Below are 25,735 nucleotides of genomic sequence, written 5' to 3'. Positions count from 1 at the left end.
TACTGAGACTCTGGCGACAACCACCTGCATGGCTGCGGCTTGGCAGCCATGGCCATGTAGGCAGAGGTTGCCAAAGGATCTCTGGGAACATGGCCGCCGCCATACTGCAAACAGTACAGGACAGGTATGTATTTAACTCCGTGACCTCCTCCATCCATTCTCATTCAGACAGAGCCTGGCCTCAAGTACACTTTAAAGAGAGACTGAAGTCTCATAAAAACATGTTTTTATATTAAAAATCTCTTTAACATGATAGCCCTAACTAAAATGCTGTACCCCCGCAGCTGCACACTACCTAGATCCCCCGGGCAAACTGCGGGGAGCGCTTCCGTGAAGAGGCAGAGCTTTTGGCTGTAGCTCTGGCTCTACACGCATCCATCGCTGCTGCCTCCGCCCGCCCCCCTCAGTCTTCTTTCACTGAGAGGGGCGGAGGAGAGGCAGAGATACGCACGGATTGACGCGCATGGAAGCAGAGCTGCAGCTGAAAGCTCTGCCTCCCGGGGCAGCAAGATCCACAACCAAGAAAGTTGTGGATTTTGCGGGAGGGTAGTTAGGGGGGATTTAGTTAGAGTTCAGCCGTGGGGATACGGCATTTTAGTTAGGGCAATCATATTAAAGAGATTTTTAATATAAAAACATGATTTTTATGAGACTTCAGAGACTCTTTAAGGGCGGTGCACACCTAAAAGTACTAGCGTTATCACAAACGCTCAGCACTTTTAGAAGTGATTTTTCAAAGCGATTCTAGGCATGTGCCTAGCGATTTTATAGTTATGCCTAGCTATTTATGGAGCGTTTTTGTGTAGCATTTTTTTTTAGATACAGTACAACTGCTAGTGTACTGTTTGTTTTTTTACAAAAACGCTTTGAAAATCGCTCTGTTCTAGCATTTTTTAGAGCGATTTTCCACTTTCCTGTACTTAACATTGAGGCTGAATCGCCTCAGAAATCCTGCAGGACCTGCAATTGAATTTTGGGAAAAATCACATCGCTCTGGTGTGATCCATACAGAAACATTAGCCAAGCCCTTTTGAAAGCGCTGGCGTTTTAAAAAGCGCTCAGAAGTGCTCTGGGTGTGCACCAGCACTTAGATATAACTATTTTTGCTTAGGGAAGTTCTTCCTGCTCAGTCAGCAGGGTGATAGCCGAAACTATGAGACGATGTAGTTTTGGGGTGTCTTCTAACACAGGTTAGAAAAACATCCTCATCAAGGCCCATACACATACTAGACTAAAGTTGGCTGAGGCAGCTGATAATTAACAACCATCTCAGCCGATAATCAAGCATGTGTATGGCAGCCCCACCCCCAACCCATGAGCGATTGGCCCAGCGGATCAACTCACTTGACCAACGGCCAACTTCATTGTTCACGCCGCTCCCCACCCCCCACGTGACGTCATGCACGTGGGCTCCGTAGGTAATTTACAGAGATTGGGTGAGCTACCGGTAATTTACTTTTTGAACTGCCGATTCTACACTAAGTTAAAAGAAGGGGCTCAGCAAATGTATTTTTGAGCATGCTACAGGTACTCTTGTTTAGGAGGAGGCTGGTGTCCCCTTCTTTGACTTTATTCCTGGCACCCAGGAGGCTGCATGTACCAAGTCTTTATACCGGGGTTCTTTCTGCTGATTACAGGTCCCAGTTAGGGATAGTCAATGAGAGGCAAATAATTACGAGTTGATGTAAGATTATGCACATTTTGTATGCAAATTTATAAGTCCAACCGAATTTTACCTCAGCAGGATTTTATTGGTTCATTTTTAAGCTGCATTCATTTGCATACAAAATTTGCATAATAATGCATCAATTCGAAATTATTTGCATCTTGTTGACCATCCCTAGTCCCAATATGCCAGCAGACCACGATGGGACATGTAGCTCATGAGTCCATTATCTGCTCTTCAAGTCTGATGTTGCGTATTATATATCTTACCTATCTTTCTTATATCCAGACTCTTGCAGACTTTCTGCTCATTCCATATCATGCACACGTTGTGTTCCTCTTCAGACGTTTGGACAATTAAGGGCTGATGTTCTCCTCCTCTTGCACAATCTCTGTCCTTTGTTGTGCTGCAAAGATGAAACATTTTCAACAGCCATCATCTTCTGGCAGTCTCATAATCCACCCCTTCTACTGCACGTGCCATTTTTAAGGCCCCTCCACACTGCATGCACTTTTTTTCTGAAGTGCATGCATTTTGCCGATCACAATAACATAGTAATCGCAGTGCCATCTACAGAGTAGTGCGATCCATTTTTAACCCAATAGCAAATGTAGTTCCTGTTGCATTTTTCCTACATTTGCGATTGGGTTAAATGAATGGGAGCGCATTAAGGGGAGTACATATTATTTGGGCGCCGGACAGTTTGGCGCAGGACGAGCCGAATGACGGTTCTCCCTCCTGCCGCTAAACTCACCAGCGGCGTTAAATACTATTCCCCCTCTGATTTGTCGCAACTCAAGATGTAATTCGTGGTCTAGCAGCCGCCGGACCGTGAATTACCATTAAGCGTGGCGCACAGCATAGCATTGCTTCTATGACGGTTCCCAGCTTCGGCACTCGCCGCTCAGCACTGTGCGCCGAAATAACACTGTGCGCTATAATAACCTGCTTCGCATGTAGGATCGGTTTAAGCAGCAAACGGCCTCCCCCAACAAGCCCCCCCCCCCATAGATGGCTACCGCCCCCCCCCCCGGAGGTCTTCCCCCAACTGCTCCTCAGCCCTGCTCCTCCACCCGCCTGCCTCTTCTCCATGCGGGACATGTTATGTGTAAACCATGGGTCATGTAGAAGAGGCAGGCTGTGGGGATGAAGATGGATCGTGGATAGAGCATGGCGCCGGAACTGGTGAGTTGTTGCAATGCAGCCACACATTGTGCAGGGGCCTCAGGGCTCGGTAAGTATATTCTACCCTACAATGTTCTGCAAACCCCTCAAAACACTGTCCCCATTATCCGCCTCAGGACTTCCGGTTTCCTGAGTTCCAGATAACGGGGACTTTGCTGTAGTGGGAAGCCCCTGGATGGTCCGCAGACTTCACAGACCCTCCTCGAGCCCACCACTGTTGCCCAAGACCCTCTTCTTCTTTGTTACCACGATCCTGTCCACGTACGAGCATATCCATGCCGATCATGTGATTGGTATGGTCCATGCATGCCCAGTAGAACAAAGCCACTTGTGCGTGGAGGAAAAAGCTTTTTACTGGGCATGTGCAAATGGTACTCGCGCATGCCTTGTATGGATGCACTCATATATGGACGGTAGCCTGGCCACAGGGGAATATTCGGCAAGCCCTTTTTTAAAAATGTTTTTGGACTGACTATGGGTATCATTCATAAAGCATTTCCGCATGCGGAAATGCTTAACACCGGTGACTTTCCCGACCACTCAGCATAAGCCCCATTCATAAAGGCTCTTTCCGCATGAAAAGGTGACAGAGCGATACATTTCCGCCTTGTGCGGAGTTTTTCTAGATTAATCTAGAAAAAGTAACAAACACATCCATTCATAAAGATTAGAGCAAGCGGTATCCGGAAGGAAAATACCGCTTGCTCCACAGTAGCGATAGGCGGGCGGAATACATATAAATGAATGGGAGGGACCTCCCAAGCAGCATCAGACAGAGCAGCGCAGGGAGGGAATCGGGCAGCTTTTAAGTTTCCGCATGCCTACCGCCACGCTACCGCCAGCTTCCTCCAGAAAACCTCCGCACTTCTTCCGCAACAGGCAGACTTCTTTATGAATGGCCACCCAGAAGTCTTAATTACCGGTTGCGGAGAAGAACGGTGTTTTCCCGCACTACCGACAGCCTGTTTATGAATGATACCCTATATATATAATAGAGTAAGTGCCTCAACCTTCAAACAAGAAGAAGAAGTAGCGCTCTGCCCCCAGGGCCGGTCCAAGCAAGAAGAAGGAGCTGGTCCAAGCAAGAAGAAGAAGTAGTGTCATATCAAACCAAGGGCAAAGAGGGATAATTTGCATATTCAGTAGCAGTGCATTGTGGGTAACCACAAATGTTCATTTATAGCTGAATTATTGCAGATTTGCTTCTGTTTTAAGAAGGAAAATTACACCAAGATTTGCTTTTTTTTAGTAGGAGAGCTTTTTGGGCTATTTTATCCTCCTATACATTCTTAGTAGTTTGGGTCACCCTGAGCTGCTTGGTTACTCTGTTGTACTGGTCCAAGCCCTATCTCATACAGCCGTATCAATCCCTGACCCTGCCATGTACTGATAAGGGCCAAATGGCTGAAACAGGCTGTCACATGTGGGTTTGATATTACTGTGTAAAACTTAAAGCTATAGGCTTGCTTGGCTTACTAAGGGTGAAAAGGAATAATTTGCATATTTAGTAGCGGTGCATTGTGGGTAATCACAAATGTTCACATATAGCTGAATTATTGCAGATTTTCTTCTGTGTTAAGAAGGCAAATTACACCAAGCTTTGATATTTTTAGTAGAAGGTCTTTTTGGTCCCTTTTATCCACTAGAGATGCGAAGTTTGGATCTTTTCAATGATTCGGATGATTTGAATCGGATCATTGAAAAGATCTTTGATCCAAATCTCGGATCATTTTACTAGGGAAGCATTTGTGGGGGGGGGGGGGTGAAACGACTAGCAGGACAGGACTTTCCCTGCAGTGGACAGACAAAGAAGGGGAGGGGGGTGGACAGACAAAGAAGGGGAGAGGGGTGGACGGACAGAGAAGGGGAGAGGGGTGGACAGATAGAGAAGGGGGGATGGTGGACAGAGACCGGCAGGGAGTGAACAGAAGGGAGAAGGTGAATGAAGAGGGACGAGCAGAGAGCAGAAATGTTTGTTTGCACACAATACCCACATGCTGCAATCATATGCTTTACATATATTTCACCTACATGTGCATCTGTATACTCTGAATGCAAACGTCTCACAGTGAAAGAAAGCATTCCCCTTTTCTCACTTGGAACACATCATAAATTTAGGGAGAAGATAAGTGCAGCTGTATAGAGCAGAGTGCAGGAGGATCATATTGCACAGCAATCACAGTGCCTGTGTTCCAAGCTGTCTGCAGAGTTACTGAGCTGTGCTTCTCAGCCAAAAGTTTCCCATTTGTTCACAACTACAACAGCCAGCCTATAATCAGCAGCACATTGCAGCCAGTATGTGTGCTCCACACATATCTGGCAGTGGCACCCATATCCCCTCTCCCAACTACCTGTCCCTGCAAGGCTGGCTCCCCTCCAACAGAGCGATCCATCTCCGCTCTGCTTCCAGGACCCCGGTGCCTGCTGAGAGAGGGGGGCATGCCGCTCCTGGCTCCAACCCTTTTGATCCGAATCTGTTCATTTTGATGATCCGGATGATTCGACTCACAAAAGAGATTCGGATCAAAGATCCGAATCGTTCATGATCCGGACAACACTATTATCCACCTATACATTCTGAGTGGTTTGGGTCACCCTGAGCTGCTTGGTTACTCTGTTGTACTGGTCCAAGCCCTATCTCATACAGCCATATCAATCCTTGCCATGTACAGATGAGGACCAAAAGTCTGAAACAGGCTGTCACAAGTGGGTTTGATATGGCTGTGTAAAATTTAAAGCTATAGGCTTGCTATACACCAGTGGTTCTGGATGCTTGCTTGGCTTACTAAGGGGGGAAATGAATTATTTGCATATTCAGTAGCAGTGCATTGTGGGTAACCACAAATGTTCACTTATAGCTGAATTATTGCATATTTCCTTCTGTTTTAGGAAGGCAAATCACACCAAGCTTTTCTTTTCTTAGTAGGAGGTCTTTTTGGTCCCTTTTATCCCCCTATACATTCTGAGTGGTTTGGGTCACCCTGAGCTGCTTGGTTACTCTGTGTTGTACTGGTCCAAGCCCTATCTCATACAGCTGTATCAATCCCTGCCATGTACTGATGAGAACCAAAAGTCTGAAACAGGCTTTCTACATGTGGGTTTGGTATGACTGTGTAAAATTTAAAGCTATATGCTTGCTATACACCAGCGGCTCTGGATGCTTCCTTGGCTTACCAAGGGGGAAAAGGGGTAATTTGCATATTTAGTAACAGTGCATTGTGGGTAACCACAAATGTTCACTTATAGCTGAATTATTGCAGATTTCCTTCTGTTTTAAAAAGGCAAATTACACCAATACATTGTGCGACATTGCAGGAAGTGACGACAGTGGAACACACGATGGAATACGGAAGAGGTGAGTCATCCCCGCCCGCTGCCTTTTACTAATAGTGGCGGCTGCTACTGTGCTTAAGCAGGAGGGGGAGGTTCCTGCTGAGCTTAAGCTAGAGGTAGAGCACACATGGGGGACCCAGTTGAGGGGGGGGGGGGTCTGACCCCCCCCCTTCCCGCCGCTGTGCCCAATACCCCCTTCCTGCCGCTCTATCCTCTTATGCGGCGTATGCTACGCCGCGGGTCGGCTAGTAATATAATATATACCTACCATGCGGTGAACTCAACGTTGCCTGTCCTCTCAGGGGGCTCTGGTGTAATGCAGCAAATAAGCGTTTTTTGGGCCGTACTTAAGTTGGAATAACAGTCAAAGCCCATGCTTACTTCCTGTTCATCATCTTAAAGACATAAAACATATTCTGTTACTATGGTATCATTGAGTTTCAAATCCATCTTAATAACAATATTTCAGAATGTTATATACAAATGTACAATTTGAGTCCAAGACAAAGGAAGGTAATATAAACAAAAACAATCAGACTATATAAAAGTACAGAGGTTCTAAAATTAGTGGTAAGTAGACAAAAGGTCCGATTAAGTCTAATGACAAATACGTTTCAAAGGGAATTGTAACATCCAAAAATATTTTTTTTTTATTATATGTAGCTCTTGTTTTTTTTTTCTAAAGTAGGTTCCTAAATGTCCTCCATTTGTTTTTATTTTTATTTGGTCTGGGTGGCTTTGTCTAAGGTTAGAGAAACACCAAGCACAATTTTACCCCAATTTTTTTTTTTTTTTTGTAACTTAAATTTTTATTGAAAGGATCAAGGCATACACACAACAATTATACCATATAGAACATCAGTTAAATAACATACTCAGGAATATACAAGCTGTCAACATTAAAATATTGAAATTATCCTTCCAGTTTTTGTCATAAGATAAGCACATGACAGAAAAAGAAACAAACTAACAAAATCCTCCAATAAGTCCATTATATCCGGTACAAAAATTAAAAGAGACACAATGAAGGAGAGCAAAAAAAAAAAGGATATACATAGGTTAGTCAGATGAGATTTTGTGATTAATATCTCAATAGTCCCATACCTTTAAATAGGAACTCCAGTCATACAGCACCCCCTGAAAAAAATCTGCTTGGAAACCAATAATAATTTATTAAAAAATGGTCCACTTGATCACACTCACGTAGTCTGGGGCATCCTGCGCAGGCACAGTAATTCTGCGCCTGTGCAGAACGATCTAAGCCACGTGAGTGCGAACGCGAGCAGCATGGTCCGGCGCTAGCACAGGCACAGAAGATGCCAACCTGGCAAGGTCTGCATCTGAAACAGAGGGGACCCCGGGCCACCGGCTGGGAGCGGAGCTGCGGCAAGGGACACAAGGCCGGCAGGGGCTGGAGGAAGCCCCAGGTAACTAGATCCTATTTTTTTTACAACTTGAACCTTCCCATTAAATAGCTTAAAGGACCACTCCAGCGGAAAAAAAAGTAAACAGTTAAAATTTGTCCGAATAGTCCATCTCCTAATGGATGATTCTCAGGGTTTTCTTTGTTTTCAAAAGCATTTCCTGAGCAGCAGTTGCAAAGTCTAACTGACAAAATACTGTGCAAGTGAGTAGGGAGGCTGGCTAACATCTTACTGTTTTGGCAGTTAAACTGCCGTTCAAGAAATGCTTTTGAAAACAAAGAAAATCCTGAGAATCCCCCATGAGGAGATGGACTGGTTCAAAAGCTGTTGGTTCTGTCAGATTTTAACTGCTTACTTTTTTCGGTGCAGTGATCCTTTAACCACTTGCCAACCGCGCACTCATAACGCGCGTCGGAAAAGTGGAAGCTGCAGGACCAGCGACGCATATCTGCGTCGCCGGCTGCAGGCTAATTAATCAGGAAACAGCCGCTCGCGCAAGTGGCTGCTTCCTGTCAATTCACGGCGGGGGGCTCCGTGAATAGCCTGCGGGCCGCCGATCGCGGCTCGCAGGCTAAATGTAAACACAAGCGGAAATAATTCGCTTTGTTTACATTCGTACAACGCTGCTACAGTAGCAGCGTTGTACTAGATCAGCGATCCCCGGCCAATCAGGGGCCGGGGACCGCTGTCACACGATAGGCAGGAGCCTGTTAGAGGCTGCACAGGACAGATCCGTTCCTGTGCAGCCTCCGATCTCCGGGGAAGGGAGGGAGGAGAGGGGGAATCCTGCGGGGGAGGGGGCTTTGAGGTTCCCCCCCCTCCCCCCGCCAGCCACACGCAGGCAGGAGCGATCAGACACCCCCCCCCCCCCCAGCACATCATCCCCCTAGTGGGGAAAAAAGGGGGGCGATCTGGTCGCTCTGCCTGGTGTTTGATCTGTGCGGGGGGCTGTAGAGCCCACCCAGCACAGATCAGCGAAATCAGCGCTGGTCCTTAAGGGGGGGTAAAGGCTGGTTCATCAAGTGGTTAAGGCTCAATTCACAGTGAGACATTATGGTCCAGTGTTATAAAGTTATATAACGCTGTTTATCGCACTGCAATGTTAAGACTATGCGACGTTCACAGTGCGCCGTTAGCTTTGCACTGTAAATGTTGAGTTATGTTAAGGCACTGCTGCATATAGGGAAGCATACTTTTCATTGCCTGTATGCTTCACTGTATCTACTTTGTTTGACGTTAACCACTTGCCAACCGCCCACAGCCGATAGGCGGCGGCAAAGTGGACGCCGAAAGGACCGCAATACACCCAAGGGCGTTGCGTCCTTTCGGCATGCCGGGGGAGCGATCGCGTCATTGATGACGCGTGCTTCCCCCGGTAACTGGCTCCGCCCACCCGTGACGACAACCCGCCGGCCGTTCGGAAGCGCCGGCGGGTTGTTAACCCCGCGATCGCCGCTACAAAGTGTATAATACAGGCTGCCTCCTGCCCTGGTGGTCCCAGTGTCCGAGGGACCACCAGGGCAGGCTGCAGCCACCCTAGTCTGCACCTAAACACACTGATCTGCCCCCCCGCCCCCTGATCGCCCACAGCACCCCTCAGACCCCCCCCCCCCCCTGCCCACCTCCCAGACCACTGTTTGCACCCAATCATCCCCCTAATAACCCATCAATCACTCCCTGTCACTATCTGTCAACGCTATTTTTTTTTAAATACCCTAAACTGCCCCCTGGGGACTCCTGAACACCCCCCCCCCTCAGATCCCCCCCCAGACCCCCACCACCCATCAATCACCCATCAATCACCCCCTGTCACTGCCACCCATCAATCAGCCCCTAACCTGCCCCTTGCGGGCAATCTGATCACCCACCCACACCATTAGATCGCCCGCAAACCCGCCGTCAAATCACCTCCCAAGTGTATTGTTTACATCTGTTCTCTTCTCTAAACACCCACTAATTACTCGTCAATCACCCATCAATCACCCCCTATCACCACCTGTCACTGTTACCTATAAGATCAGACCCTAATCTGCCCCTTGCGGGCACCCAATCACCCGCCCACACGCTCAGATTGCCCTCAGACCCCCCCTTATCAATTCGCCAGTGCATTAATTACATCTGTATTTCCCTGTAATAACCCACTGATCACCTGTCAATCACCCATCAATCACCCCCTGTCACTGCCACCCATCAATCACCCCCTGTCACTGCCACCCATCAATCAGCCCCTAACCTGCCCCTTGCGGGCAATCTGATCACCCACCCACACCAATAGATCGCCCGCTGATCCGACGTCAGATCACCTCCCAAGTGCATTGCTTCTGTTCTCTCCTCTAAACACCCACTAATTACCCATCAATCACCCCCTGTCACCACCTGTCACTGCTACCCATCAGATTAGACCCCTATGTGCCCCTAGGGCACCCAATCACCCGCCCACACCCTCAGACCCCAGCCCTAATCACCTCACCAGTGCATTGCTTGCATCTATTCCCCCCACTAATCACACCTTGAGACACCCATCAATCACCTCCTGTCACCACCTGTCACCCCCTAGCACACCTACCCATCAGATCAGGCCCTAATTTGCCCCGTGTGGGCTCCTGATCACTCGGCCAAACCCTCAGACCCCCTTCCAATCACCTCCCCAGTGCATTGATTGCATCTATTTTCCACTCTAACCACCCCCTGAGACACCCATCAACCACCTCCTGTCACCCCCCTAGCACTCCTATCCATCAGATCAGGCCCAATACAACCTATCATCTAAAAGGCCACCCTGCTTATGACCGGTTCCACAAAATTCGCCCCCTCATAGACCACCTGTCATCAAAATTTGCAGATGCTTATACCCCTGAACAGTCATTTTGAGACATTTGGTTTCCAGACTACTCACGGTTTTGGGCCTGTAAAATGCCAGGACAGTATAGGAACCCCACAAGTGACCCCTTTTTAGAAAAAAGACACCCCAAGGTATTCTGTTAGATGTATGACGAGTTCATAGAAGATTTTATTTTTTGTCAAAAGTTAGCGGAAATTGATTTTTATAGTTTTTTCACAAAGTGTCATTTTTCACTAACTTGTGACAAAAAATAAAGTCTTCTATGAACTCACCATACACCTAACGGAATACCTTGGGGTATCTTCTTTCTAAAATGGGGTCACTTGTGGGGTTCCTATACTGCCCTGGCATTTTAGGGGCCCTAAACACTGAGGAGTAGTCTAGAAAACAAATGCCTCAAAATGACCTGTGAATAGGACGTTGGGCCCCTTAGCGCACCTAGGCTGCAAAAAAGTGTCACACATGTGGTATCGCCGTACTCAGGAGAAGTAGTATAATGTGTTTTGGGGTGTATTTTTACACATACCCATGCTGGGTGGGAGAAATCTCTCTGTAAATGGACAATTGTGTGTAAAAAAAAAATCAAAAAATTGTCATTTACAGAGATATTTTTCCCTCCCAGCATAGGTATGTGTAAAAATACACCACATAACACATTATACTACTTCTCCTGAGTACAGCGGTACCACATGTGTGGCACTTTTTTGTGCCCTAAGTACGCTAAGGGGCCCAAAGTCCAATGAGCACCTTTACGCTTTACAGGGGTGCTTACAATTTAGCACCCCCCAAAATGCCAGGACAGTAAACACCCCCCACAAATGACCCCATTTTGGAAAGTAGACCCTTCAAGGTATTCAGAGAGGAACATAGTGAGTCCGTGGCAATTTTCATTTTTTTTTGTCACAAGTTAGAAGAGATGGAAACTTTTTTCCATTTTTCTTTGTCACAAAGTGTCATTTTCCACTAACTTGTGACAAAAAATAAAATCTTCTATGAACTCACAATGCCTCTCAGTGAATACTTTGGGATGTCTTCTTTCCAAAATGGGGTCATTTGGGGGGTATTTATACTATCCTGGAATTCTAGCCCCTCATGAAACATGACAGGTGCTCAGAAAAGTCAGAGATGCTTCAAAATGGGAAAATTCACTTTTGGCACCATAGTTTGTAAACGCTATAACTTTTACCCAAACCAATAAATATAGGCTGAATGTTTTTTTTTTTTGTTTTTTTTTTGGTACTTAAGATTTTTTTATTGAGGAAAATGCGATACAAGAGAATATACAGTAAAAGTATACATATACTCAAGACATGAAAAGAGTCCGAATTACAATTGTCCTCAACAAAGTTTTTCTTTTTTTGAGAGAATAAAATCAGATAGTAAGTAATAGTATACGTATGCACATAAGTACCGTTAACATGTTGTAACATAAACCTTAACACTATATTAATTCTGTTGGATAAGTGGCTATTACACACAGGCATTATCAAGCACTTCCCCTCTCCCCCCCCTGGCCCCCCGCAAGCCTTCTCCCCCCATCCCCTCCATATTCGTCTAGTCGGCCGGATCTTTCCGAAAAGGGAGGTAAAATCTAATCAAGAATTGCTTCTGCCATAACAACATTAATATCCCAGAAATCCCACACCTTTTCAAAAGCAGGCACTGTGTTATTTTTAGTAGCTGTTAGGTAGTCCATATTCCTAAGGAATTCAATCTTGGATCCGACTCTGTCTAATGTCGGGGAGGCTTTAGATCTCCAAAGGGCTGCTATAGTTAACCTTGCCGCGACCAAGATAATGTTAGCCATTTTCTGCGTGGATATTCGGATGTTTGGGATAGGGAGGCCTAGCAGTAAGGTCCAGGGTTCATATGGGACCTCCTTGCGGATGGTTTGGCTCACTAGTTTATGGACTGAAAGCCAAAAGTTCTCAATTCTAGGGCAGAACCAAAATATATGCTCTATTGAGCCCTTGTGACCACAGCCTGTCACGGCCCTGAACGGAGAAACAGGGTTTGACCACAGTTTGCAGTATACAGACACTGGAACCAGGAATTAAGGTGCAAAATAATGTTTTATTGCAAATGCAATAATGCAAGCATACATAAAAGCGTGAATGCAAATATCATACCACATATGCACAGCACACAATATATACACAAATAACCCGGGAAGCAGTGACAAAATATATATAACACCTAACTATCTAACTATCTATTTACAAACGGTGTGCACGAGATATATATGTACAAGCAATTATATACAATAACGCGGTATTAAAAGGAGCAGGCAAAGACAGGTCAAAACACATATCAGGGTCAGCAGCGGTAATTCAGATATATCGAGGTACAAAGGAATGAGCAGAGGCAAAGTCAGGACTAGCAAGGTTCAGCAACAGGAAATCAGATCAAGGAACAGGTTACAAGGAATAGGTTACAGGACTCAGATACAGGAGTGACCAGGAACTCAGACCTACAGACATAGACGTTCTGGCAATCGCTTGGAGGAAGAGGCAGTCTTAAATAGAAGCAGGATGCAGCTGGTGGTAATTAACCAAAGTCCCATAGAGGCCTCTGCAGGGCAGACACAGAACTGCAGTTCCTTAGTACAGGCAGCACACAGCCACCTGCTGGTGGAAGGTGGAACTTCAAGGCTGCTAAATGTCCACAAAGCCCTCTGCTGGTGGCACAGTGAAAGTCCAAAGTTCTCCAAGTAAAAGCTGCCACCAGCAGGCAGGAGAAGGCAATGCATTATTCCTAACATTACCCCCCCCTGAAGGAGCGGCTGCTGTGATAAAAATGGTAAATCTTCGAGCAGGAAGGCAAGTCGGGCGAGAACCTGTACAATGTCAGGCAGGACCCAGAAAGTAATAAATAATGAAGTAGACAGCAAAATGCCAACCTGGGTGGGCAACAATGCCACCCAAAGCCAGACCAGCATCTTTTGGACCGTGAGCAGAATCCCAGGAAATTGGAACATAGACCGGAAACCATCAAACAAGGTATCAGGTTGGCAGGTTTCAGGAAAAGTGGCGGACTGGCAGGTATCAGGCTGGACAGGAGACTGGACAGGATCATCAGGCTTGGCAGGAAACTGGGCAAGATCAGGCTGAACAGGAGACTGGCAGGCACCAACAGGCTTGGCAGGAGACTGGCATGCATCACCAGGCTTGACAGGAGACTGGAGAGGATCATCAGACTGAGCAAGAAACTGGACAGGATCACCCGGCTGAGCAGGAGGCTGGACAGGATCACCAGGCTGAGCAGGAGGCCGGACGGAAAACTGGCAGGTACCAACAGGCTTGGCAGGAGACTGGCAGATATCAGGCAGGACAGGAGCATCAGGCTGGGCAGCAGCAGAAATCTGTGGAGGCTGGGCAGCAGCAGAAGTCTGTGGAGGCTGGGCAGCAGCAGAAGTCTGTGGAGGCTGGGCAGCAGCAGAAGTCTGTGGAGGCTGGGCAGCAGCAGAAGTCTGTGGAGGCTGGGCAGCAGCAGAAGTCTGTGGAGGCTGGGCAGCAGCAGAAGTCTGTGGAGGCTGGGCAGCAGCAGAAGTCTGTGGAGGCTGGGCAACAGCAGAAGTCTGTGGAGGCTGGGCAACAGCAGAAGTCTGTGGAGGCTGGGCAACAGCAGAAGTCTGTGGAGGCTGGGCAACAGCAGAAGTCTGTGGAGGCTGGGCAGCAGCAGAAGTCTGTGGAGGCTGGGCAGCAGCAGAAGTCTGTGGAGGCTGGGCAGCAGCAGAAGTCTGTGGAGGCTGGGCAGCAGCAGAAGTCTGTGGAGGCTGGGCAGCAGCAGAAGTCTGTGGAGGCTGGGCAGCAGCAGAAGTCTGTGGAGGCTGGGCAGCAGCAGAAGTCTGTGGAGGCTGGGCAGCAGCAGAAGTCTGTGGAGGCTGGGCAGCAGCAGAAGTCTGTGGAGGCTGGGCAGCAGCAGAAGTCTGTGGAGGCTGGGCAGCAGCAGAAGTCTGTGGAGGCTGGGCAGCAGCAGAAGTCTGTGGAGGCTGGGCAGCAGCAGAAGTCTGTGGAGGCTGGGCAGCAGCAGAAGTCTGTGGAGGCTGGGCAGCAGCAGAAGTCTGTGGAGGCTGGGCAGCAGCAGAAGTCTGTGGAGGCTGGGCAGTAGCAGAAATCTGTGGAGGCTGGGCAGTAGCAGAAATCTGTGGAGGCTGGGCAGCAGATTGCATAACATCAGGTGAAACAGAAGGCAGGAAAACTTCAGACAGGTTAACAGGTTGGGAAGCTTCAGACAGGGCAACAGGCTCAGTAGTTTCAGGCAGGGCAACAGACTGTATAACTTCATGGATCTGGACCTTTGGCTTAGCATTTGGCTGGGCCGTTGGCTGAGCGCATGGCTGAACCGTTGGCTGAGCACTTGACTGGACCTTTGGCTGAGACCCTGATACAGTTTGTGTGAGCTGGCACTGAGACTGTGCGGACTGGGCCTGTGCGAGCTGGAACTGAAACGGTGTGGGCAAGATACTAGGTTCTGTAGGCTGTATGCAGGTTTCTGTATCTTGAGGCAAAGTCTCTACCAGCAGAGAGCGTGATTCTGCAGACTTAGGACTACATTCTGCAGGCTGGGTGCAGGTTTCTGCAGACTGGATGCAAACTTTTGCAAATTGGATCAGAGTCTCTGCAGGCTGGAAGTGAGGTTCTGCAGACTGAGGCAAAGTCCCTGCAGGCTGGAGGCAATATTCTGCAGACTGGGAACAAGGTTCTGCAGACTGGATGCAAAGCTCTGCAGACTGCGAGCAGGATTCTGCAGGTTGATTTGAAGTCTCTGCAGACTGGAGGCAAGGCTCTGCAGATGAAGACAGAGTCTCTGCAGGCTGGAAGCAATATTCTGCAGACTGGGAACAGGGATCTGCAGACTGGATGCAAAGTTCTGCAGACTGTGAGCAGGATTCTGCAAGCTCTGCAGACTGTGAGCAGGATTCTGCAAGCTGTTTTGAAGTCTCTGTAGGTTGGAAATGAGTTTTTGCAGACTGAGCACAAGGCTCTGGAGACGGAGGCAAAGTCTCTGCAGGCTGGAGGCAAGGCTTTGTAGACAAACAAACGGCGGGACCGGATTCTGGAGCATATAAAGTCTGCAAGAGTTGTGAGAGGAAGGCAAGAGTCTGTATAACAAGTGTCACAGGAACATTAACTGGAGGCTGCACAAAACAGGAGTTGGATGGAGGCTGCACAGGAGGCGAGATGACTGGAGGCTGCACGGGAGGCGAGATGACTGGAGGCTGCACGGGAGGCGAGATGACTGGAGGCTGCACGGGAGGCGAGATGACTGGAGGCTGCACGGGAGGCGAGATGACTGGAGGCTGCACGGGAGGCGAGATGACTGGAGGCTGCACGGGAGGCGAGATGACTGGAGGCTGCACGGGAGGCGAGATGACTGGAGGCTGCACGGGAGGCGAGATGACTGGAGGCTGCACGGGAGGCGAGATGACTGGAGGCTGCACGGGAGGCGAGATGACTGGAGGCTGCACGGGAGGCGAGATGACTGGAGGCTGCACGGGAGGCGAGATGACTGGAGGCTGCACGGGAGGCGAGATGACTGGAGGCTGCACGGAAGGCGAGATGACTGGAGGCTGCACGGAAGGCGAGATGACTGGAGGCTGCACGGAAGGCGAGATGACTGGAGTAATGGAAGCTGTAGGAAAGTATTTGCGTCTGGTTTTGGTGACCACTCTGGAAACTGGAACAGCAGGTTCTCTTGATATAACTGGATACTGCCAGGACCAAGGTGTGGATCTGATAGCGGTTTGTAATGTTGCTGATTTTACAGGTTTTTTAACTATTGCAGGTTCTGAGTTCTGGACACAAGAAGAGATACATGGAGAATGAGCAGAAGGAGGAGAGTGGAAACAGGAAGAAAGGATTTCACGCCAGGCAGTAATCAACATAGAAGCAAATTCACGCTTACAGAGCTTATGCAGCATCAATGACTCAGTTGCACGAACACAGGCAGACACATACAATTCCCCCTTCTCAAAGTAAGATTCATAAAACCCTTGTTTGTCTCTCTTTAAATAACCATATAAGTGATCAATCTGATCAGAGTTAAAAATGAAATCAAATTGTTTTGTAATGGGCGATTGGCATTTAAGCTGTTTAGTAGCTGTGGGCTGAGGATTCTGAATGTGACAGACATTCGGAGGGTTAACTGAAGAATTTTTTACTGGCAGGACTTCTAAATAGGCAGCAATTAAGGCAGAAGCGGATTCATACTTGCAAAGCCTATGCGCAATCAATGTCTCAGTTGCACGTATACAGGCAGACACAAAACCGTCACTTTTCTCACAGTAATACTTAATAAATCCTTCTCTATCCTTTCTCAGAAAATCAAACAAATCATCAATCAGTTCAGAGTCAAAAATAAAATTAAATTCTTCTTTGCTTGGAGACTGACTTTGCAGCTGTTTAACTGCAGTGGGCTGGGAGTGAGTGGCATTCAGAGGGTTAACAGGAGGTGTGCATAATGACAAGATTTCTGAATATGCATTGATCAAAGCATGGGCTGACTCAGGCTTACATTTTCTGTCAGACAATAGACTCTCAACCGCACATTTACATCCAGAAACAAATGCAAAGCTTTGCTTAACCTCCTTGGCGGTAATCCCGAGCTGAGCTCGGGGTATGCCGCCGGAGGTCGCCGCTCAGGCCCTGCTGGGCCGATTTCAATTTTGTAAAAAGCAGCACACGCAGCCGGCACTTTGCCAGCCGCGTGTGCTGCCCGATCGCCGCCGCTCCGCGGCGATCCGCCGCGTGCAGCGGCGAAAGAGGGTCCCCCCAGCCGCCCGAGCCCAGCCGGAACAAACAGTTCCGGCCGGCGCTAGGGGCTGGATCGGGCGGCTCTGACGTCCATGACGTCACTCCGCTCGTCGCCATGGCGACGAGGAAAGCGAAACAAGATAGGCCGCTCATTGCGGCCTATCTTGTTACTTTCGATTGCCGGAGGCGATCGAAAGTACGCTTCCGGAGCGCCCTCTAGTGGGCTTTCATGCAGCCAACTTTCAGTTGGCTGCATGAAATACTTTTTTTAATTTAAAAAAAACCCTCCCGCAGCCTCCCTGGCGATTTTAATAGAACGCCAGGGAGGTTAATGTAAAAGTCAAAAAATGCTTTTCTGTCTCTCTTCAAATAACTATAGTACATGTTAACTTGTTCAGAAGTAAAATCAACCTGGACAGGACTTATAACAGGTAAGGCAGGAGCTGTGGAACCTGCAGAGATAATTCTCTGCCATGCATTTAGCAGAAGGGAAGCTTTCCCATACTTGCATATTCCCTGAGTGATCAGGGACTGGAGGGAATCTATGCAAGCCTGCACGGTCTGTTTACCTTTGTTTGAGTAATGATCAAGAAAATATTCCCTGTCATCCTCAAACAAGTTAATCAAAGCTTCTATGGCATAATTATCAAAAGGTGGATCATAATCGCTGACTATACCTTGGTCAGAATCAGGTTGCATGCAAACATTTGTCATTTTGGGGTATGCAAGATCATTCCAGATCCTGGCTAAATTTGCAATATCTTGTGTACAAATTATTCCTAATTTGACATAACTATATGTCTGGCTAATCAACTGCTGCAATTCAGCTTTAGAGAAATCAGCAAAATCTGCACGACACTCAGCTTCATCCTCATCAGCAAGCAATGCATAATAATCAATTTGTTGCAGATCCATTTTTGGTCATAACAGCCAGGTATCAGTGTGCAGTATAGCTGCAGTGGTCAGTGTATATATGGCCAGAACGTACTGTCACGGCCCTGAACGGAGAAACAGGGTTTGACCACAGTTTGCAGTATACAGACACTGGAACCAGGAATTAAGGTGCAAAATAATGTTTTATTGCAAATGCAATAATGCAAGCATACATAAAAGCGTGAATGCAAAGATCATACCACATATGCACAGCACACAATATATACACAAATAACCCGGGAAGCAGTGACAAAATATATATAACACCTAACTATCTAACTATCTATTTACAAACGGTGTGCACGAGATATATATGTACAAGCAATTATATACAATAACGCGGTATTAAAAGGAGCAGGCAAAGACAGGTCAAAACACATATCAGGGTCAGCAGCGGTAATTCAGATATATCGAGGTACAAAGGAATGAGCAGAGGCAAAGTCAGGACTAGCAAGGTTCAGCAACAGGAAATCAGATCAAGGAACAGGTTACAAGGAATAGGTTACAGGACTCAGATACAGGAGTGACCAGGAACTCAGACCTACAGACATAGACGTTCTGGCAATCGCTTGGAGGAAGAGGCAGTCTTAAATAGAAGCAGGATGCAGCTGGTGGTAATTAACCAAAGTCCCATAGAGGCCTCTGCAGGGCAGACACAGAACTGCAGTTCCTTAGTACAGGCAGCACACAGCCACCTGCTGGTGGAAGGTGGAACTTCAAGGCTGCTAAATGTCCACAAAGCCCTCTGCTGGTGGCACAGTGAAAGTCCAAAGTTCTCCAAGTAAAAGCTGCCACCAGCAGGCAGGAGAAGGCAATGCATTATTCCTAACACAGCCTCTCCAACATCTATCTGACACAGTTGGGAAGATACCATGGAGAAGCTCCGGGGTGCGGTACCACCGGAACATAAGTTTATATATGTTTTCTTTCACTGTCACACATATGGACGTTCGACGGGCATTGTCCCAGATCTTTTGCCACTTAGCAATGTTCATCAGTCCTGGAAGACCATTTTCCCATTTGATCATATACAAATGAGGAGTGAGGGATTCCACAGGGGTCAGAGTCAGAGCTTCATATAGTAAGGAGATCATGCCCTTCTGCCTTTCCGTAGTTCTAGATAAATGTTCAAAAAACGTTGGGGGGGAAAATGTTAAAGTGTGAGAAAGGCTCAGGGCATAATGCCTAATTTGTAAATAATCAAACAGTTTATCCCCTGATATCTTGTATCGATCTTGGAGGGCCTCAAATGAAAGAAATTTATAAGAGGGAGGGGGGCATATATCTAGGAGATAATCCACCCCCAGATTGCTCCAGTAGGTCCGGAATGTGTTAGAAAGGGATCTAGCAAACGAAGGGGAGCCGGTCACTGGGGTTAGTAAAGAAGGGCTTGATGACCAGTTTACATCTGGCATATGCAGCCGCCATAGTGTAATGGTGAATTTTACTGACGATAAAAAAGTACGGAAGGAGGGATTTATCTGATGTGGGTGCCTCCATATGAAAGCTAAGGGGGAGTAGGGGTCAGGGGCGTAGCAATAGGCCCTGCAGCGCCTGCGCCCGCGGGGGGGCCCGCCCCCACCCCCCCTGGGGCCCGCTCGGGGCCGTTTTTTGGGGGCTGGAGGGGTGGCAGCATGAGGGTAAAGCCTTGCCCACAGTCGGCGGGGAGAGGGGAAGTTCCCCCCTCTCCCTCACCTCGGGGCTCTCCCCTCTGCGCTCCCCTCCAGCTAGTCAATGTGTGTGGGCAGCGGGCAGCGGGCAGCGGCGGCGGGATACATACCTTCTTCCTTGCGTTCCATCGCCGCCTTCTAGCGGCTGACGTCACTTCCGGAAGCGGAAGTGACGTCAGCCGCTAGAGCGAGAAGGCGGCGATGGAACGCAAGGAAGAAGGTATGTATCCCGCCGCCGCTGCCCGCTGCCCGCTGCCCACACACATTGACTAGCTGGAGGGGGATTTTCAGGTGTCTGCTGCCCACATTACGATTTTCAGGTGTCTGCTGCCCACATTACGATTTTCAGGTGTCTGCTGCCCACATTACGATTTTCAGGTGTCTGCTGCCCACATTACGATTTTCAGGTGTCTGCTGCCCACATTGTGATTTTCAGGTGCCTGCTGCCCACATTACGATTTTCAGGTGTCTGCTGCCCACATTACGATTTTCTGGTGACTGCTGCCCACATTACGATTTTCAGGTGCCTGCTGCCCACATTACGATTTTCAGGTGTCTGCTGCCCACATTACGATTTTCAGGTGTCTGCTGCCCACATTACGATTTTCAGGTGTCTGCTGCCCACATTACGATTTTCTGGTGACTGCTGCCCACATTACGATTTTCTGGTGACTGCTGCCCACATTACGATTTTCTGGTCACTGCTGCCCACATTAGGATTTTCTGGTCACTGCTGCCCACATTGCGATTTTCTGGTCACTGCTGCCCACATTACGATTTTCAGGTGTCTGCTGCCCACATTGCGATTTTCAGGTGCCTGCTGCCCACATTACGATTTTCAGGTGTCTGCTGCCCACATTACGATTTTCTGGTGACTGCTGCCCACATTACGATTTTCAGGTGCCTGCTGCCCACATTACGATTTTCAGGTGTCTGCTGCCTACATTACGATTTTCTGGTCACTGCTGCCCACATTGCGATTTTCTGGTCACTGCTGCCCACATTGCGATTTTCAGGTGTCTGCTGCCCACATTACGATTTTCAGGTGTCTGCTGCCTACATTACGATTTTCTGGTCACTGCTGCCCACATTGCGATTTTCTGGTCACTGCTGCCCACATTACGATTTTCAGGTGTCTGCTGCCCACATTGCGATTTTCAGGTGTCTGCTGCCCACATTGCGATTTTCAGGTGCCTGCTGCCCACATTACGATTTTCAGGTGCCTGCTGCCCACATTACGATTTTCAGGTGTCTGCTGCCCACATTACGATTTTCAGGTGTCTGCTGCCCACATTACGATTTTCTGGTGTCTGCTGCCCACATTACGATTTTCAGGTGTCTGCTGCCCACATTGCGATTTTCTGGTGTCTGCTGCCCACATTACGATTTTCTGGTGTATGCTGCCCACATTAGGATTTTCTGGTGACTGCTGCCCACATTGCGATTTTCTGGTGACTGGCTGCTGCCCACATTAGGATTTTCTGGTGACTGATGCCCACATTGCGATTTTCTGGTGACTGCTGCCCACATGGCGATTTTCTGGTGACTGCTGCCCACATTGCGATTTTCTGGTGAACTCTACCCACATTACGATTTTCTGTCCCACATTACGATATTCTGGTGAACGCTGCCCACATTACGATTGTCTGGTGAATGCTGTCCACGTTACAATTTTCTGGTGACTGCTGCTCACGTTATGATTTTCTGGTGAACTCTGCCCACATTATGATTTTCTGGTGAACTCTGCCCACATTATGATTTTCTGGTGAACGCTGCCCACATTACGATTGTCTGGTGAATGCTGTCCACGTTACAATTTTCTGGTGACTGGTGCCCACATTACGATTTTCTGGTGAACTCTGCCCACATTATGATTTTCTAAAGGCCCACATTACGATTTTCTGGTGAACTCTGCCCACATTACGATTTTCTGGCCCACATTACGATTGTCTGGTAAAATGCTGCCCAATTTACAATTAATTTACAGTGAAACGCTGCCCCATTACGATTATTTGGCACCTATGGGGGGGGGGGCCCCATCCAAATATTCGCAGGGGGGCCCAGTGATTTCTAGTTACGCCCCTGGTAGGGGTGCATAGTTTCTTTTTCTAGAGAAACCCATCTCGCATGCGGAGGTCGTTTAGTCCATTCTACAATTTGTCTGAAATGGGACGCTAGATAATATGCCTTCAGGTCGGGTACCCCTAATCCACCCCTTTCTCTGTCTGCCATCATTACCTTACGGGACACTCTGGGCTTTTTATTCCTCCAAATAAAGCGAGAAAAATCAGTTTGTAGGAGTCGGAGGGACGTCAGAGGAACTTTTACTGGTAGGGTCTGGAATAAGTATAGGAGTTTTGGTAGAGAATTCATTTTTAGGGCATAAATACGTCCTATCCATGATATAGGGTACTGCATCCATTTTTGAAGATCAAATTTTATTCTTTTAAAAAGAGGGGTGAAGTTGAGCTTAAATAATTTATCATATGATGAAGCAATATGAATCCCTAAGTACTTGATGCTCCGAGACTGCCACTTGCATGGAAAATTTAACTTGAGCAGCTCGACTGACTCCTGTGGAATATTCAGTGGAAGGGCTTCCGTTTTGTCTGTGTTTACTTTGAAACCAGAAATCTGTTCGAAGTGGGACAAGACCTTTAATACGTTTGGCAGAGATATATGGGGTTGGGTTAATGTGAGCAATACATCGTCTGCAAATAGCGACAATTTGTACTCTGAGTCTCCTACCCTGATACCCCTTATATCCGGGTTAATTCGTATTGTCTGGGCCAGGGGCTCTATGCTTAAAGCAAATAAAAGCGGGGAAAGCGGACACCCCTGGCGAGTCCCATTTTTTATTGTGAAAAAGTTAGGGGGGGAGTAAGGTAGTTTCAATGCGGTGGATGGATTAGAGTACAGAGATCGGATTGCCGTGAGGAATGAGCCCCCAAAACCAAACATCTCAAGTGTCTTGAATAAGAAAGGCCAAGAAAGGCGGTCGAAAGCCTTCTCCGCGTCCAAACTTAGGAGCAGAGAAGGCTCCCGACCGCGTCCCATAATCTCAAACAGGTCAATGGTTCTACGGGTGTTATCTCCCGCCTGGCGGTCTTTTACAAAGCCCACCTGATCCCAGGATACCAAGGATGGCAGGATGTCATTCAGCCTATTAGCTAGGATCTTCGTAAATATTTTTAAGTCAGAATTCAGTAAAGCAATGGGTCTGTAACTCTGTGGCTGCTGAGGATCCTTGCCCTCCTTGGGGATAACCGTAAGAAATGATCGTTGAAGGGAGTCAGGAAGGCTTTTCCCCTGTAGAACCAAATTCGTTAGCACCACCAAACGAGGGGAGAGAGTTGACGAAATTTTTTTATAATAAAGATAAGGGAAGCCATCGGGTCCCGGGGATTTTTTACCTGGAAGGGACTTCAGGACCTCTAGTACCTCTTCTAGTGTAATCGGATCGTTTAATAACTTTAATTGTGCCTCTGACAGCCTGGGAAGGGACAGGGATGAAAAAAATTCTAGCATTTTCTCTGAATGGTTTTCTGGAGACAAACTCTGAGGGAGGGAGTACAGTTGCTTATAATAGTTTGCGAAAGTTTCTGAGATTGCTAAAGGGTCTGCAGTTATGGTACCATTAGGTAGTCGCATAGAGTGTACTATCCGCGAACTTTGTTGCTGTCGAAGTTTTCTAGCTAAGAGAGTATGTGGCTTATTCCCTTTATCATAGTAATGTTGTTTCAGCCATGTTAAGGATTTTTCAACCTGGGCTAACTGCAAACCATTGACTTTTTCTTTCGCTACCAGAAGTGCAGAATAATGTCTCCGATTAGGCCTCAGCTGATGCAGAGTCTCAGCTCTACGCAGCCCAGCCATGGCCTCCTGGAGAGCCTTAGTCTGCTGTCTTTTACGCCAGGAAGCCTCTGAAATTATGAACCCTCTTATAAAGGCTTTATGGGCCTCCCATAATGTAGAAAACTCCGTCACTGAACCCTCGTTTAGTTCAAAAAATTCCGAGAGTTTGTCTTTTGTGCGTTGGACAAATGACTGATCGTTCAGTAGAAACTCATTCATGCGCCAAGTTGATTGTTTAATGTATTTAGAATTGGGGGATAATTGGAAGGTAATCGGAGAGTGATCCATCCATGTCATTGTCTGAATTTCCACTTTACCCAGGAGAGGCAGCAGGGATCTACTACCCAGGAAATGGTCTATTCTGGTGTATACTGAATGTGGGGATAAATAGAAAGTGTAACCTCGTTCAGTGGGATGTGTCACACGCCATAGGTCCAGGAGATGGTATTCTCTTGATGTTTGTCGGAAAAGGCGGGATAGGGAGTTTATTTTACGTTGAGATATGTCTGCCGCCGGTGCGGATCTATCTACACAAGGGGACATTACCATGTTGTAATCACCTCCCAATAACCAGGGCAAACTAGACATGGATTCCGCCTTGGTAAGCACCCTGCGGAAAAAATTTATTTGATCAGTGTTAGTGGCGTACACATTTCCTAATAAAAGTTCCATCCCCTGAATCCGAGCATGTAATAAAATATAATGTCCCCGAGGGTCTATAACTGAGGTGAGGATTTGTACTGGGGCATTACGATGGATCAATATAGCCACCCCCGCCCTCTTAGTCGGGGCTGAAGCATAAAACACCTGTGGATAATTCTGGGATGACAAGGACGGATGGTCCAAAGCTTTAAAGTGTGTCTCTTGCACTAAAATCACATCTGCATTTAAACGTTTGGCCTCTCGTTGTAGTAAATGTCGTTTACGGGGGGTGTTTAGGCCTTTAACATTTATTGATACTATACAAACCATTCAGAGATTGGGGGGTATGGACCTGCTATAATACAGTATATCTAAGGGGGAGGAGAGGACGGAAAGTCCCGAGCCAAGCCTGTGAAAGTAAGAGTTAGTAGCATCCAACAGTATAACTATAAACCAAAATAGGAACAAGAACCAGGAACCCATTTCTGGGAGCACCATCTGGAAACCAGGTGGCCATGACTGGGGTTTATCACCATCATACCAAGTCATGGAGAGACCAAAAAAGTTATCACACACTGAAGCAACAAATCTAAAAATGAAACAAAAAATAGTCCCGCCCAGAATCATTGCTGGGTCGCGGGGTGGTCTCCATAAGAGGGGTACCATGCCGTAGACCAAGGACCGAGAGTCCAAGGGGATCAGTCCCGCCCGGACCATTCAGATTCTCATTGCGGAGATCAAGGAAGATCAGGGAGGCCTTTCCTCCCAGGGAGAGCTGCTCCATAGAGGGGAGGAGTTCTGGCTTCTGGGGTGCGAGGACAGTTTTTGGGGGACCGTTTCCCATTCAGTTGTAGGTCTAATACGTGGGGGCTTGGGTGATGCAGCTAGCTCAGATATAGACGCTTCCCCCCTAGGAGATGGAAGGGCAGCCGTCTGAAGGCCTAAGGATTTTAAAAAGGCGTCTGCGTCATCAATATCCTGCAGTACAAAAGTACGGCCCGCTTTAGTCACAATAAGTTTAAAGGGGAAGCCCCATTTATACAAAAGTCCCGCTTCCCTGAGGGCATGAGTAATTTGTCGCAGGTTTCTCCTCTTTGCCAATGTAATTGGAGATAAATCATTGTAGATTGAAAGTGAGTCACCCTGGAAGGATATTAAATGCTGATTCCGTGTGGCAGTAGTTATCAACTCTTTTGACTCGAAGTAGTGCATACGGAGAACTATATCCTTTGGTGCCTGTGAGTTTCGAAGTGCGGAGCCTAAGGCTCTGTGAGCCCTGTCCATTCTCCATGTTTCAGGTTCCTGATCTGGTACTAAAAAGTTGAACAGGTCTACCAGGTATGGACGGATGTCAGCTGCTTGGACTGTGCTAGGGACCCCCCCTAATCCTGAGGTTTTGCCTCCAGTCCCTGTTCTCATGATCTTCCTGA

General features: G+C 47.6%; 1 protein-coding gene across 1 annotated transcript in view; it reads right to left on the bottom strand.

Moving 5' to 3' along the window:
* IL7R (interleukin 7 receptor) overlaps positions 1-25,735 on the bottom strand; it is a 94,447-nt gene that overhangs the window by 41,354 nt on the left and 27,358 nt on the right. The window contains exons 2-3 of the mRNA XM_068271841.1: positions 6,453-6,579; positions 1,936-2,072 (exon numbers count right to left, since the gene is read on the bottom strand). Coding sequence (XP_068127942.1) covers positions 1,936-2,072; positions 6,453-6,579 — 264 coding nt within the window. The remainder of the gene's footprint in view (positions 1-1,935; positions 2,073-6,452; positions 6,580-25,735) is intronic.

This window comes from Hyperolius riggenbachi, chromosome 1 (assembly GCF_040937935.1).
Source record: "Hyperolius riggenbachi isolate aHypRig1 chromosome 1, aHypRig1.pri, whole genome shotgun sequence".
Taxonomy (NCBI): domain Eukaryota; kingdom Metazoa; phylum Chordata; class Amphibia; order Anura; family Hyperoliidae; genus Hyperolius; species Hyperolius riggenbachi.
This window is presented reverse-complemented; position numbering and strand designations above follow the sequence as displayed.